Below are 13,982 nucleotides of genomic sequence, written 5' to 3' on the forward strand. Positions count from 1 at the left end.
TTGAACTATAAACTATTGTTATACGATTCAGGACTTAACTGGCTGGGCTAGGCAGAAGCAGAACTGATAAGTACTCTAGACTGCTCGTACGGTTTTCGTGTGTCACTGTTCCAATCGATCATTCGCTGCTCTCTGATAGGCGGTCTTATTACGTTTTACGTTAACAAGGCATCTACTGGGCCATAAGTTATAACAGACCACCACAACAAAGAGATTTAACCAAGGGAACAAAAACTACTATACACGCACAATATGTTTCCTTGGATATAAATAAGTTCCATGCATATGAAAAATGGAAATCTTATCACAATTGTGCAAATTTTCTGTTAACAATTTATTATCGTAATGAGACTTATGATATTGATCCATTATTCATTTTCTTACATCGGTTGTTTGAATCTCCACATGGATGTTAAAGACTGTGATTGACCTGTCTGTCTTACTGGCAAATATGCATCTAGCCTATGAGGATAGCCTCAATATTGCTTTAATTCATAAGCATTATAAGCAGAGATAGATGGTAGCTAGTAGTGAAATACAGGACACGTATTTCATCCTATTTGGGACTCATCAGTTGGACAAATCTGCATTCCAGAGTTGATGTTCACTCGAAGACTTGAACCCAGTACCGTTTGTTTCAGACGCCATCACGGTATCTACTTAGCTACTGGGTCCAAATAGCCACTAGCTTGTGCAATGGTGTGAAGTTTTAATTCAACAAAAAATCAATCTAAAAAAACTATTCATGTGAAGATTGAGTTTGATATGTTGAAATTTGAGTACAGATTTATTTTTAGGGGCGGGGGGGGTAATAGATTGAATTTTAACAACTTTTTACATAATGAACAATCAAGATTATTCTCGAACGAATAGAATCTTATAAAGTAACAAACTGACAAATACAATAACTTTAACAATAATCCCCAACGATGAACCTCAAAGAAACAACTAAAAAAGATAAGAAAACAGTAAGTAGGGCAGGAGAGCAGTTGATAATTCAAAGAAAAAAACTCCAACAGAATAAATCCAGTCAGTCAGTCACAACGCAGAACTTCGTACGTACGTACGGACATCAGTTCGAGTTGCCATACCATATTAGCACAGAGATGCAGTTGTCGATTCAAATCCCATAGTGGTAGAAGTAGTAAGAGTATAAGCATTATGTGAAAGGTTAGGGTTTGAAGATGTTATTGAAGGAGTATAATACAGTGAACAAATCCATGTATCATACTTATAAAAAATCTATAGATAAACGTTGGTAACAATCAATTAAAAACAGTAACGATAATGTGGGAAAATACATATTGAAAGAAATGTATTCAGAGGTTATTGTTATAGGAAAGAACTTTGAATTTAATTGAGATCATGAACTGATCAATGTTAGACCACTATTGAAAACCTGGAAGTACTAGACAATGGTTTTGTACTGGAATTGGACTCCTCAGTAGTACGCATCCACAATCCTGCGCGTGGGATTTAAACCCGAATGCTTAGCCTCTCTAAACCACCGAGCTGGCATCCAACGGTGTTAATGTCTAACTTCAACTAATCCACGATATTGCGCAACCATCTTTCATTGTCTGAGGTGGATAATTGTTTCACACACGACATGGATTAAACTCCACTGGTCACGACCTCTCACTAGAGCTCCGAGAATCCCCTCTAAAAGCTAGTCACTAGTGAGCACATGATATTAAATCAGTTTATTAACAAAACAAAGGCAATCAACTGTGATCTCTTTAACACTTCAATTGTGAATATTTCAAGTTACAGTGGTGTCCTGTACTCGAAAAGTTAGTATTTCTTTTTTTTTTAAATAAGAAGGAACTCAACTTAATGAAATCAATAGTAAAAATTGAAATAAACATCTCTGTTTACCGATTTAACTGTATCACATAATTTTGACTTTTCTCTGGACTGTTTTTCTTCTTCTTCTTCCTGTTGTTCACGTTGTTGTTGTTTACGTTCAGCATTCCATTGAGTTTGTTCTTCAAGAACACGTTGTTGAGCAATAGTAAGACCAGATGAATTTTTCACATTGTTCGAATTAATTCCTTGTTCGAATCGTGTACGTATACTACTTAAACCACCGTCTGGTTTGAAAATAGGAGCTAAAATGAAGTTGATTATTATTGTTGTGGGTAATGAGGGGGGGATGAAATAAGGTAAATAGTGAGAGATAAAAAGGAAATTCATGAGTTGATCTAAGCTAGACCATCATTCAAAACTGAGAAGTACTGGACAGCCGTTTCGTATTATAATGGAACTCCTCATTAGTGCGCATCCACAATCGATTCTGAACACGGAATTCGAAGTTAGGACCTTCGGTCTATGGTGAGAACGTTTATTGAAATCTTGATAAAGTTGTATGCAATTTTGAATGATATCTAGACAAGAAGTCCCTCATTAATGTTTCAACTATCAAATTTACTTAACATTATAAGTGATTAACGGAAATTAATTACACGAAATTCAAGTTGTATTTTTACAAATCACCTATATTGTGACCACATATTTAATTAGTTAGTAAAGTAGAATAAATATAAACCTCTGTTACAAATACGGGGGCCCCCAAATGCCCTGGTACGGCCAAGAGTAGGGAGGGCCCACCTTCTCTCTTGAAATGCTCTAACACGGCCACGCGTACATAGCCTCTGACAGGGAAGTCCTACTCACTGACTTCTCGTGGCATTACTGTTGTTTACGAAAGTGAGAGGACGAAAAGCGAATGTACGGCGCTTTAACCGGGTTGGTGGACACGGAAAGTCCACCTAGGGGAGTTGGAAAACACTGATTCCAAACCAATGGTGTACATGGGCTCCAACATCCTGAGGAAAAAAATGGTGTATGAATCAATTGTTGGTCACCGGCTACCATGGGACTGCATCACTTTACGTTGTTCCACTACCTTGTGGATCAGATCTTTAGGTCAAAGGCTCCGGGTGTGGTCCCCTAAGAAAACCACCTGCTTCAGTTTGGGCACCTGGGCAGTATCACAGCCGTCACATAAATCAAATGAGATTTATGCGGCGCATATATATAATGCCCCCTTGTACCAATATTTGTGTGTTCAAATAAGTAAAAAAATACAAATACGGGTCAACTCAAGTTCTTATACTATATTATATATTTGTACAGATGATTTGTACGAGATGAAACGAACGAGAGGATTAGTAAAAGAGATCGTGATAAAGTTGTAGTGGATAAAATTAACTAAGCATAAAGAATATAGTCCGAAGAGAAAGAATAAAACGATATAGATAAAGGAATACTGGAACTGAAGATCTAGAATAAAAATGAAAGATGAATTTATATCTGAACTAATGTGATTGATTTTAAGCTAAAATACAACTCAAGATCACGATGAACGCATAGACCACAACCCATTGATTTCTATTCATAAACAAGGCTTACACAAACGATTAAAGATTACACGGACTAGTTTCAAGTCTTGGTTTGGTCACCCCTACACACCCTTCTTCCGGCTTACTCCTAAAAGAGTTAACACCATGCGTCAAGGTAAGCAGTTATTCGGTATATGTAACACATGTCCCTACCACTTCGGTCGATGAAGACTTATGGCTTTATCAAATGAATTAGCATCTTTGTCTGGTATCATGCATCTAAATCTTAGCATTACTCATCCGGTTGTTCCATTCAGCACCCCAGCAATGCTTTGAAGGTATCCAACATGAAAATGTGAACACGTCATTGCATATTCTATCAATAAAGATATAAGAGGATCGACAAAAGAAGTAAATAAATCTAAACTATCTCACACAGACACATATATACCTTTCATTTGTGATGGATGCGATTCTGTCTGATTAACATCATCCCAACCAACTGATGATGAATCCACTCGATCTGTCTGTACACCGAATTTACCACCAAATCCTTTAGAATAGTCCACTTGCGATGGATGATGACTGGTTTGTTCATGATGATCCCAACTCAAGGCTGACTACATGAAAAACAATAAGCAGACAGGTAGACAGATAAAAGCTTTACAAAAGTATTATAAAAAAAGAGAATTCTTGCAAATTGGAAGAACATCGATGAAGGAAGCATTGAACAATAACTGTGATAACTGTGGTAACAAAACTAGGTAATACCATTGTGTAAATAGTAACACTGAAAAGAAGGTATATTTAACTGACAAGTCCCAAATACCATAAAACAGATGTCCTAGATTCTACTGCTAGCCAAAAACCAAGAATTACTATAACTTGTAAATATAGACTATAATCGAAGTAATTCGCTAAAGATCCAAACACCTGACAACAGGGACTGATCTCACTTGACAGTCCTGAACATCAACAACGTGAAATTGTAAAACCTTACCAAAACAAAAAATGTTTGGGAGTAATTGGAAATAATCACATCAACTGTTTTCAAGATTAAGTAATTCACATCTCTACTACAGTTTTTATGTCTATCACCATCAGTCAGTCATCTACAACATAAGACCAGGCACATATGTTGCCATACCTCATTAACACAACAAGATGCAGACCGAATTCGTAGAAGCAGCTACTTCAATGGTAATGATAAAAAAAGAGAGCATATAAGGATATGGTACAGGGAGAAAGAATTAGCTCGTAGAAAGAAAGGTATAAAATTATCTTAATCTCATGGTTGAAGGGAAGACAAATAGTGTGTACACCTACGCCATTGTGATCGATTCTGAGTCATGTCACACAAAGTATCCACTGGATACGATAGTCACGCGGACCCTAAACAAGTAACGTGCATTTACCAACAGGTCTCAAACTAGAAGTTAGTTACTTTATGAGCTGATGCCATGATTTAGTTTGGCCGCTCCTAACTCCCTTTCATCGGTCTCCAACACTAGTGAGCATTGCGCGTCATGGTAATCGATGGTTTGGTATGTGTAATATGTAGCCCGACCATCTCAGTCGATGTACATTCACGACTTCATCAACTGATTTACCATCATGCCCTAATACCCTGTATCTAACCTCACTATTACATACCCAATGATCCTAGCAGATACGAGCAGTATTTCTAAAACATCTGTGATCAAATACTAGTAACTTACAAGTATCCTTTACCCCTAATGGCCACGGTTCGCAGCCGTAAAGTAAAACATAACGAACTGCTGAGCAAGATGCTTGTCCCTTAATTGATAGACGGATATTTCGCCTTCGCCATAGGTGATGGGTTTTTTAAATCCGTGCACAAATTTCGCCAGGCACCAACCCACTAGGGCTGATTAGACTTCCAAGACAAATGAAGGTGTATACGCGTTCGACTACTTCACTCTCTATCCTTAGTTCAAGTGTTGACTTAGGCTAGTCTATCACCATATACTTACATAAAATTTAAACACAGATCAAAAACATTAAACAATTGAGGGGGAAGGAAACACACACACAGTAAATAAACTATCTACAATTCATTTTTATTTACCTTGTCTTGTCGATCAGTTTGTACACCAAATTTTCCGCCGAATCCAACAGAATAATCTTTTTGTGATGAATGCTTTTCTACGGCTTCTTTATGATCCCAACCAACAGATGACTTGTGATTAATTAGTTAATTAGAGCGGGAAAAAGTAAATGGAGATATAAATACGTTATTACAAACCAAGACATGTGAAATTAATAATAAGTGATTGGGTAATCGCTCGACATGATAAAACAAACAAATATGTGTACGTCAAGTTCTTAACCGAGTGGTGGAGTACGGTTCTCAACTACTTGAAGAAAAGTTTATCTTCTTCATGCATCCGATCAAATACCTTGGTTTCATCTTAGATACGAACGGTTGCCGACCAAACCCTGAAAACACCAAGCATCTTACGACGAAGTTAAATCAACGCTCAACTCAAAGCTTCCTTGAACACACTTCGATCCTGTTATAAAGTATAGATTTTTGGCCTCTTAATATATATATATATATATATATATATATATATATATATACGTCCAATGATACAGAAAATACGTACGAACAGTATTGGGTGCTGTTCGGTCCTTTCTATCTGCCTAGCCCAGCCGTCAAGTCCAGAACACAAATACAGCCTCGGCAATATGAATCATTCACAATTGATTGATCACTGGGTGGTGATCCAATGTTACCCTAATATATATAGTGCCCGCAGTGTCGAGCCACCTAGACTGATGGCCACATTGCAACTTGATCGATAGCATTCGATCAGCACTAAGGACCTGACACGCATGAGATTGATCACCACCCAGTGATCAATCAATTGTGATTAGATCTCAGTCCTACAGGAGGTCGGTCGCGGCCCGAATAGCTCAGTGGTAACGTCTCTGACTGTGAAGCTGAGTGACGCGGGATCGAATCCGCCAGGGAGCATCAGTTCCCTCAAGATTACAGGTACACCTTGCTGACGAGTGCCAAGTAGCACGAAACCCGGGTCCAGGGTTTCCTGTTGACCACCTCCAACCACCATGTTACCCTAATATGAATCATTATTCACAAGCATACTGGGTTATATATACTAACCAAACAGACCCCATATATCAAAAATAGAAAAATAACATTTGTACAAGATTTGACCAATTGTGGCTGTGAGTAGGGGGAAAAGTAATCAATAATAATAGTTCCAAGGTCAAAATAAAGGTTATGATAAGAGGAACACGGAAACGATTAGGTCACTTATTTAACAACTATCCAATAGGGAATGGGCATATTATATTTGTCCATAAATAGACCTCAGATTTAGGTCACTTATTTAACAACTATCCAATAGGAATAGGCGTATTACATTTGTCCATAAATGGACCTCAGATTTATGATTCATAATTCGCCAGGGGATATAACAGATCCCAACTTGGGAATTTTCCTTGGATCTGATGTCTCTAATAATGGAGTTGGAGCAGTGATATCTCACGCGTTACAGGACAAATCGGAAAAGACAATTGCTCATGCTGCTAGTTCATTCACCCTGGCCGAGAGGAACTACGGCCAGATGGAGAAGGGAACCCTTGCAATCATTTTCGCTGTTAAGAGATTCCATAAAATCCTTTACAGCCGTACGTTTACTTAACTGACAGACCCCAAACCTTTAATTACAATCTTTGGTTCTAATAAGGAATCTCTGCCTATACGACCAACCGATTACAGCGCCGGGTCACAATGCTTCTGAGCTATGACTTCAATACCAAGTATCAGTTAATAAATAATATCGGTCAAGCCCACACTCACTCTAGGTTGATTGGAATTCAGCACCTTGGACCAGAGGACATGAAAATAGCCTCCTTAGCAGTAGATCCAGAAATACAGAGCGTAGTAAAAGATGCCATTCAAAACGCTCCAGTGTCATCAGATGAAGTCAGAGAAGAGCTGCGACCAGAATTGCTTGGACAATTGCATACAAGACATCCCGAAATAAATCTCATAAAAGCACTAGCACGATGTTATGTATACTGACTGCATTTAGATACACAACTGGAGCAGCTATCCCGTTTATGTACCGAATGCGCATTAGTAACATAAGCACCGCGGAAAGAAGAGTTGCAATCATGGCCAATACTACAGTCACCGTGTGTTGAAGCACACTGATGGCTATTTCTTACGCAATCAACGCTAGAATATTCTAGTTTAAAATTATAAACATACTAACGTTTTTCTTATTATGATTCTTACTCCCATTTAACCTTGTTTATTTGGAATATAATTATGTCCCTGTTTAACCGTATTCTGATTTGGGAAATTTTCGAATGAAGTAAAGTTTCTAAAGAATACTAGGCAATAAGATTAGCTAGGTTGTAATAACAGAATTCATAACACTTGCGCATACACAATTTGTTTCACACAAATTCAACTGCTCCTGTAAAGCTAGTTACACAGGCCATACTCAGAGGGCTTTGTCCTTGCGTGTTCGTGAACATGTACCAACATGGTTGGGAAAAGGAGTCACTAAATCGATTAACAGTACCATTTTTTCTCGTTTGGTAGATATCAAACATCATATTAAGATAGAGGAACCTTTCTCTGTTTTATATCAAATTCCAAAGAATCTAAATCAAGGAGCTAGATTACGGCTACTCTACATAGCTGGAGTCATCGAAATCAACTCCATAAAAACGAACTTATTTATCCAGCCTCTGTGTTTATTTTGATCTATGACTGGATCAATGGATAACTATACTGGATATTATAAACTCCTTCTGTTATCCCAATTCTTTGTGAGTTTACTTCTCTCTTAGCCTACACATTCATCTTTGCCAATTAAGATGAACTCCTTTTTATCGTAATTACCTTGATGATACCTCTCTTATTACATATTATATTTACACAACTACATTATTATTACCTCCATTAACGAGATCAAATTTTCTTACTATGCATTTTGTTCCCACGACATTTTATTATATAACTATTACATTGATTATAATTTGACACTTGACTACGAATCATTCTGACCTTTATCAGTATAGGATTGTGGAGATTGAGTTTTTTTAGTTGAGATCATGAACTGATCAATATTAGACCACCATTGAAAACATGGAACCACTGGATGGCCGTTTTGTCCTAGTATGGGACTCCTCAGTAGTGAGGGATCGTGGATGTGCACTTCTGAGGAGTCCCATCTTGACCTTTCTTAAATGACCTTTCTCATTTACAAATAACACAATTTTGAAGTCACAATTGATTGGTCACTGGGTGGTGATCAATGTCATGCTTGTCAAGTCCTTCTTAGTGCTGATCGAATGTTATCGATTAAGTTGCTCAGTGGTAACGTCTCTGACTGTGAAGCTGAGTGACACAGGATCGAATCTGTCAGGGAGCACCAGTTCCCTTAGGACTACAGGTACACATTGCTGACGAGTGCCAAATAGCCCGGGTCCAAGGTTTCCTGTTGACCACCTCCAACCACCATCTTATCACAATTTTGAAGTATTTATATAGTAACAGATGAAAACGTTCAGTGTTTTAACACATAACTCGGTTAAATTCATTAATGCATGCCTTATTTTTGTCTTTGTAAACTATCACAATAATTATGGACTTATAACTGAAACGTCAGATGATGAAGTTATTGAAAACAATTGTTCGTACAAATATTTTTTCATTCTAAAAAAATAAAATAGATGGACTATGTCTGTCAATGAAATCTATGACACCCGTTTCATCCTATTTAGGGCTTGTCAGCTAGATGTACCTGCATCTTAGTATTGATGTTCACAATGGAACTCCACTAACTTGTCTAACGAGTCCAAATGTAAACACCAATACTAGAATACAGTTACATCTAGCTGATGAGTTTCAAATATAATGAAACACGTGTCCTTGATTCCACTACAAGTTATAATCCATTTATTCCGCACTATATACACATGCTAACAAAGATTTAATATATCAGCAACAGGATAACTCTAACTTATTTTACAAATAATCATATATAAAAACTTACTTTATCTTGACGATCTCGTTCAACACCATATTTACCACCGAATCCTTTTGCATAATCTTTCTGTGATGTATGCTTTTCCGTCACTTCAATATGATTCCAATCTACTGCTGACTGAAACACACAATAACAAAAAAAACAGTTTAAATAGAAATAACTAGGAAAACAGTCTTTTTACCAAAGTACAACTACCCACTACACCGCTTCACATTATCATCTTTATTAAATTCCTCTCTTGACAAAACTACAGTAATTTTGATTAAACCAACAAGTGAAACTAATGGAACAAGAGGAGCACGAGCCGAATGATCGATGAAGATGATTTTGATAATTTAAGCAAATTAAACGATTCTATGTAACAACTTAGCATGAAATCAGTAAAATCAGTCAGCCACAATGTAGAACTTTGTACGTATGTACATCAGTTCGAGTTGCCATACCACATTAACACAGAGATACAGTTGTCGTTTCAAATCCCATATTGTTAGAAGTAGTAAGAGTATAAGCAGTAATCCGAAAGATTAGGGTTTGAAGATGTTATTCAAGGAGTATAATCCAGCGAAATAAATTTGGAAAGAGAAAAAGGATAGGGACATGAAGAATTCAGAAGATTAGAATTTGGGAGAACACAAACAGTGGATGGACCTTGGCCATTACAAACAATTTTGAGCCATGTCATTCAAGGTCTTTAACCATCGATTGCTATCATCTTGCGAATCCCAACCAGGTAGTCTACACCTACCAACATGGCTCAGTCCTATTGTCAGTGACTTCATGGATTTGTGACACGTTTTGGTCTGGCCGCCCCTAGCTTTCTTTCAACCTACTCCACCATAAAACATTGCACGTCGGGGCAGTCGGTGGTTGGGCATACGTATTACTTGCCCCAGCCATCTCAACTGGTGAAGTTTCACTACTTCATCAATCGATTTGCCACCCTTACCTAGTACCCGTTTCCTAACGACTGCATTACTTACTCGGTGGTCCTAGAATATACGAGCAATGCTTCGAAGACACCAATGATCGAATACTAGCAGCCTACGAATATCCTCTACTCTTACCGGCCATGTTTCACTGCCAAATCAGTAAAAAACGATTTAGCAATGAGTTTCGAGATTATTATTTTTTTTTTCAGGCCAAATTACCGATTGTACATATTCCACCGACCAGTCAATCAACAAAAAAAAACGTAGAACCTGGCATATACATGTGTATCAGTTCAAGTTGACACATATTAACACAGAGTGATTAATTTAGCCAAACAAATACTAGATTGGTAGAAGTTAACAGTATCTGTGATAATGCCCCCCAAACGCCCTGGTACGGCCGAGAGTTGGGAGAGTCCGCTCTCCCTCTCCAAATGCACTCAAATGGACACGCGAATATATAGCCTCTGCCACACAAGTCCTACTCACTGACTTCTCGTGGCACCGGTGTTGTTTACAAAAGTGAGAGGACGAAAAGCGAATGTCCGGGGCTTTAACCGAGTTGGTGGACAAGGAAAGTTCACCTAGGGGAGTTGGAAAACCCTCATTCCAAACCAATGGTGCACATGGGCTCCAGGATCCTAAAAGGGAACAAATGGCGTATGAATCAATCGTTGGACACCGGCTACCATGGGACTGCATCTCCTCACAATGCTACACTGCCTTGTGGATCAGACTTTTCGGTCAAAGGCTCCGGGTGTGGCCCCCTAAGAAAACCACCTGCTTCAGTTTGGGCACCTGGGCAGTATCACAGCTCTCACACAAATCGAATGAGATTTGTGCGGCGCATATGTATCTGGTGCTTTCTTGTACCAATATTTATGTGTTTAAATAAATAAATAAATCTGTGATAACATAAATGATCAGGTATAGACAATATAATATATAAAATAATGAATTCGTGAAATGAAAAGTGTAAGCTAATTTTAAAAGTCAAAATATAAGGGGGAAGATAAAGAGTGAATGTATCTGTTGTGTGATGATGATCGGATCCTGAGTTACATATTATTCAATATCTCCAACCAATGAATATGAGCTATTACTTGAACTATAAAGTTAGTCTCTATCTAAAAATATGATTCAAACTAACAGTTAAGGATTTCATGAAATGGCTCCACATTCTGATTTAACCGACCTTTCTACATTTCTTCCTATAGCAGTCAACATTCTCCGTCGACGTAGACAATCTCTGGGCATATATAACACATTTACAATTGATTGATCACTAACTAGTGACTAATATCATGTGTGTCACGTCTTCCTTAATGTAGGCCAAACTCTATCGACCAAGTTGTAATGTGCCTACTAGTCTAGGTGACTCAAAATCGCGTACACTACGATGAGATGTCGGGTAGTGACTGGAAGTATTCGACAACAAACCCTACATCTAGGTTTCATGCTCATTGGCATTCGTCAGCAAAGTTTACCTGTAATCTTGAGGGAAATGCTGACCTCTGGTGGGTTCGATTGCGCGTCACCCAGCTTCACAGTCAAAAAGGTTACCACTGAGATATCCAGGCCGCGACTAAGGTCCTGGTCGAAAGAATTCGATCTGCCATACATGACACTGGTCACTACCTAGTGGTCAATCAATTGTAAGTACATCTCAGTGCTACAAGAGGTCAGTCGCAGCCCGGATAGCTCAGCGGTAACCTCTTTGACTGTAAAGCTGAGTGATACTAGATCGAAACCGCCAAGAAACGTCAATTTTCTCAAGGCTGCAGGTACATCTTGCTGACGAATGTCAACTAACACCAAACCTGGATCTAAGGTTTTCTGTTGATTACTACCAACCATCAACTTACATAAATAACATATGTCGCAACTTCCATGATCAGTAAAGGTTTGAAAACCATTGAAGTTCATATTTTCCCGAGTTACACTGCTGCATTATTAACATACATTCATAAATCGTTTCACATCAGATGTAACTAAGTTATAAAACAAGTAACACTGTTTAAATGTAATCTGATCTTTCTCATAAACATCACTCATCACCGTTGTATTTCCCCTTGCTGAGTTACACAACTCATTATTTAACACCGAAAAAAATTCAAATAGTACACTGTCAAGTTAAAAATGAAGATAATAAATCATTCTGGGCAGAGATGGATGGTGGCTAGCAGTGGGATCCAGGACGCGCAAGTCCAAAATAGGATGCTCGTGACTTAAAGCAATGTCGAGACAATCTGCACAGGATGGACATACGCCAATAAGAAAGACTGGTCAGTTTCATTCTTAAACATCTTTGATAAGATTCAAACAACCAATACAAAGATAAATAAATCATTCTCTTGATACAGAAAGTGGTAAACCTTCGTATACCAAAATAAAAAGAGAGGAAAATTAACAAAAACTAAAAACCTTATCCATTCGATCTTTTTCAATTCCGAATTGGCCACCATATCCATAAGCTGGTTTTGGTGCAATTTTTAATTTTGCCAAACGATCTGCTTGTTTCACTTCTTCTTTTAACGCTACCATACTTTTGATTGAAGGAAAGAGAGAGAACAGTAATAGTAAAATGAATTCGAGTTAGATTTTGTTGTCGTAATATTTGCAATTAAATTTCGAACAACCTTAGTAGGTATCTATATGTACCTTGAGTTGATTGCCTAGATATAACGTGTTATGTTCTATAGCTCGTTTAATAACACGTGACGAAATCGCCAATGAGAACACCGACTTATATGATCTTGTTCCTGTGCTAAACCAATGACACGTCAACCAGCACTAGCAGCTTTGAGTCAACTCTGAATCCTTATTGGCCCTCAATAAAGTAAATTCTCGCTTAGCCCTGCCCACCGAGTTCAGAACACAAATATCAGCCTCCGCCACATGAATCGTACTTTTCAGACATAAGCGGTTTATGTATAAACAGATCAGGCCACATCAAGCCATAAAATGAAAAATAATAATCACAAAGGATCAAGCCGAAAGTGACAATGAGTGTGAGAGACTGTAACTAATTCATTGGGAATAACTTAAGAATAGTAGATAGTATAATAGTAGTCAATAGGTCAGCAGTACACGTTGCCCATATTATCAAATCACACTAACAAAGCACAACACATTAATTGTAATGGTAACACTACCTTAGATCATTAGACCAGCCCGATATTCTATATGTGTGAAGATTAACCGCGTTGGACGGCTGGAGGTAATTGTCAGGAATCCCTATTTCAGTGTATCCACAAACTTAAGGGAATCGATTATTCTCGAATGACTCCAGCTCACAGTATCCAGTATCATAATCAGAGATTGTCATTACTAGATTACTTGAAGCACAACTTATCTTCTGCGGTAGGTCCCACTGAACTCCTTACATCTATAATCAAAAATAACATATTCCAATATCAAGCCAATTAGACCAAAGACAGCACTGACCGGTAGGATTGATTTTACCAAGTACACAAGCATTTACTTGGGTACAAGCCACACTATGTATGAAAGTTATTAATACTACTCGACTGCTCAAACCGAAGTAGGTGTGATTGGACTATAAACGGCACACCTACTGGTTGAGAATCAGACATCTTCACTACTGGGTCAGTACTGATCGTCATAGTGACTTGTATAGAAATTAATTA

The 13,982-nt window shown here is 37.9% G+C and overlaps 1 protein-coding gene across 1 annotated transcript; it reads right to left on the bottom strand.

The window, feature by feature from the left end:
- Window positions 1-1,814: 1,814 nt before the first annotated feature.
- Window positions 1,815-12,876, bottom strand: Smp_210150 (putative cortactin; the record flags this gene model as incomplete). Its single annotated transcript, XM_018797796.1, has 5 exons — window positions 1,815-2,111; window positions 3,796-3,964; window positions 5,434-5,544; window positions 9,410-9,520; window positions 12,757-12,876. The coding sequence occupies 5 exons, from the start codon at window positions 12,874-12,876 to the stop codon at window positions 1,843-1,845; spliced, it is 780 nt and encodes a 259-aa protein (XP_018652803.1). The 3' UTR covers window positions 1,815-1,842.
- Window positions 12,877-13,982: the final 1,106 nt, after the last annotated feature.

The sequence above is a fragment of the Schistosoma mansoni genome, chromosome 5, assembly GCF_000237925.1.
Source record: "Schistosoma mansoni strain Puerto Rico chromosome 5, complete genome".
Lineage (NCBI taxonomy): Eukaryota > Metazoa > Platyhelminthes > Trematoda > Strigeidida > Schistosomatidae > Schistosoma > Schistosoma mansoni.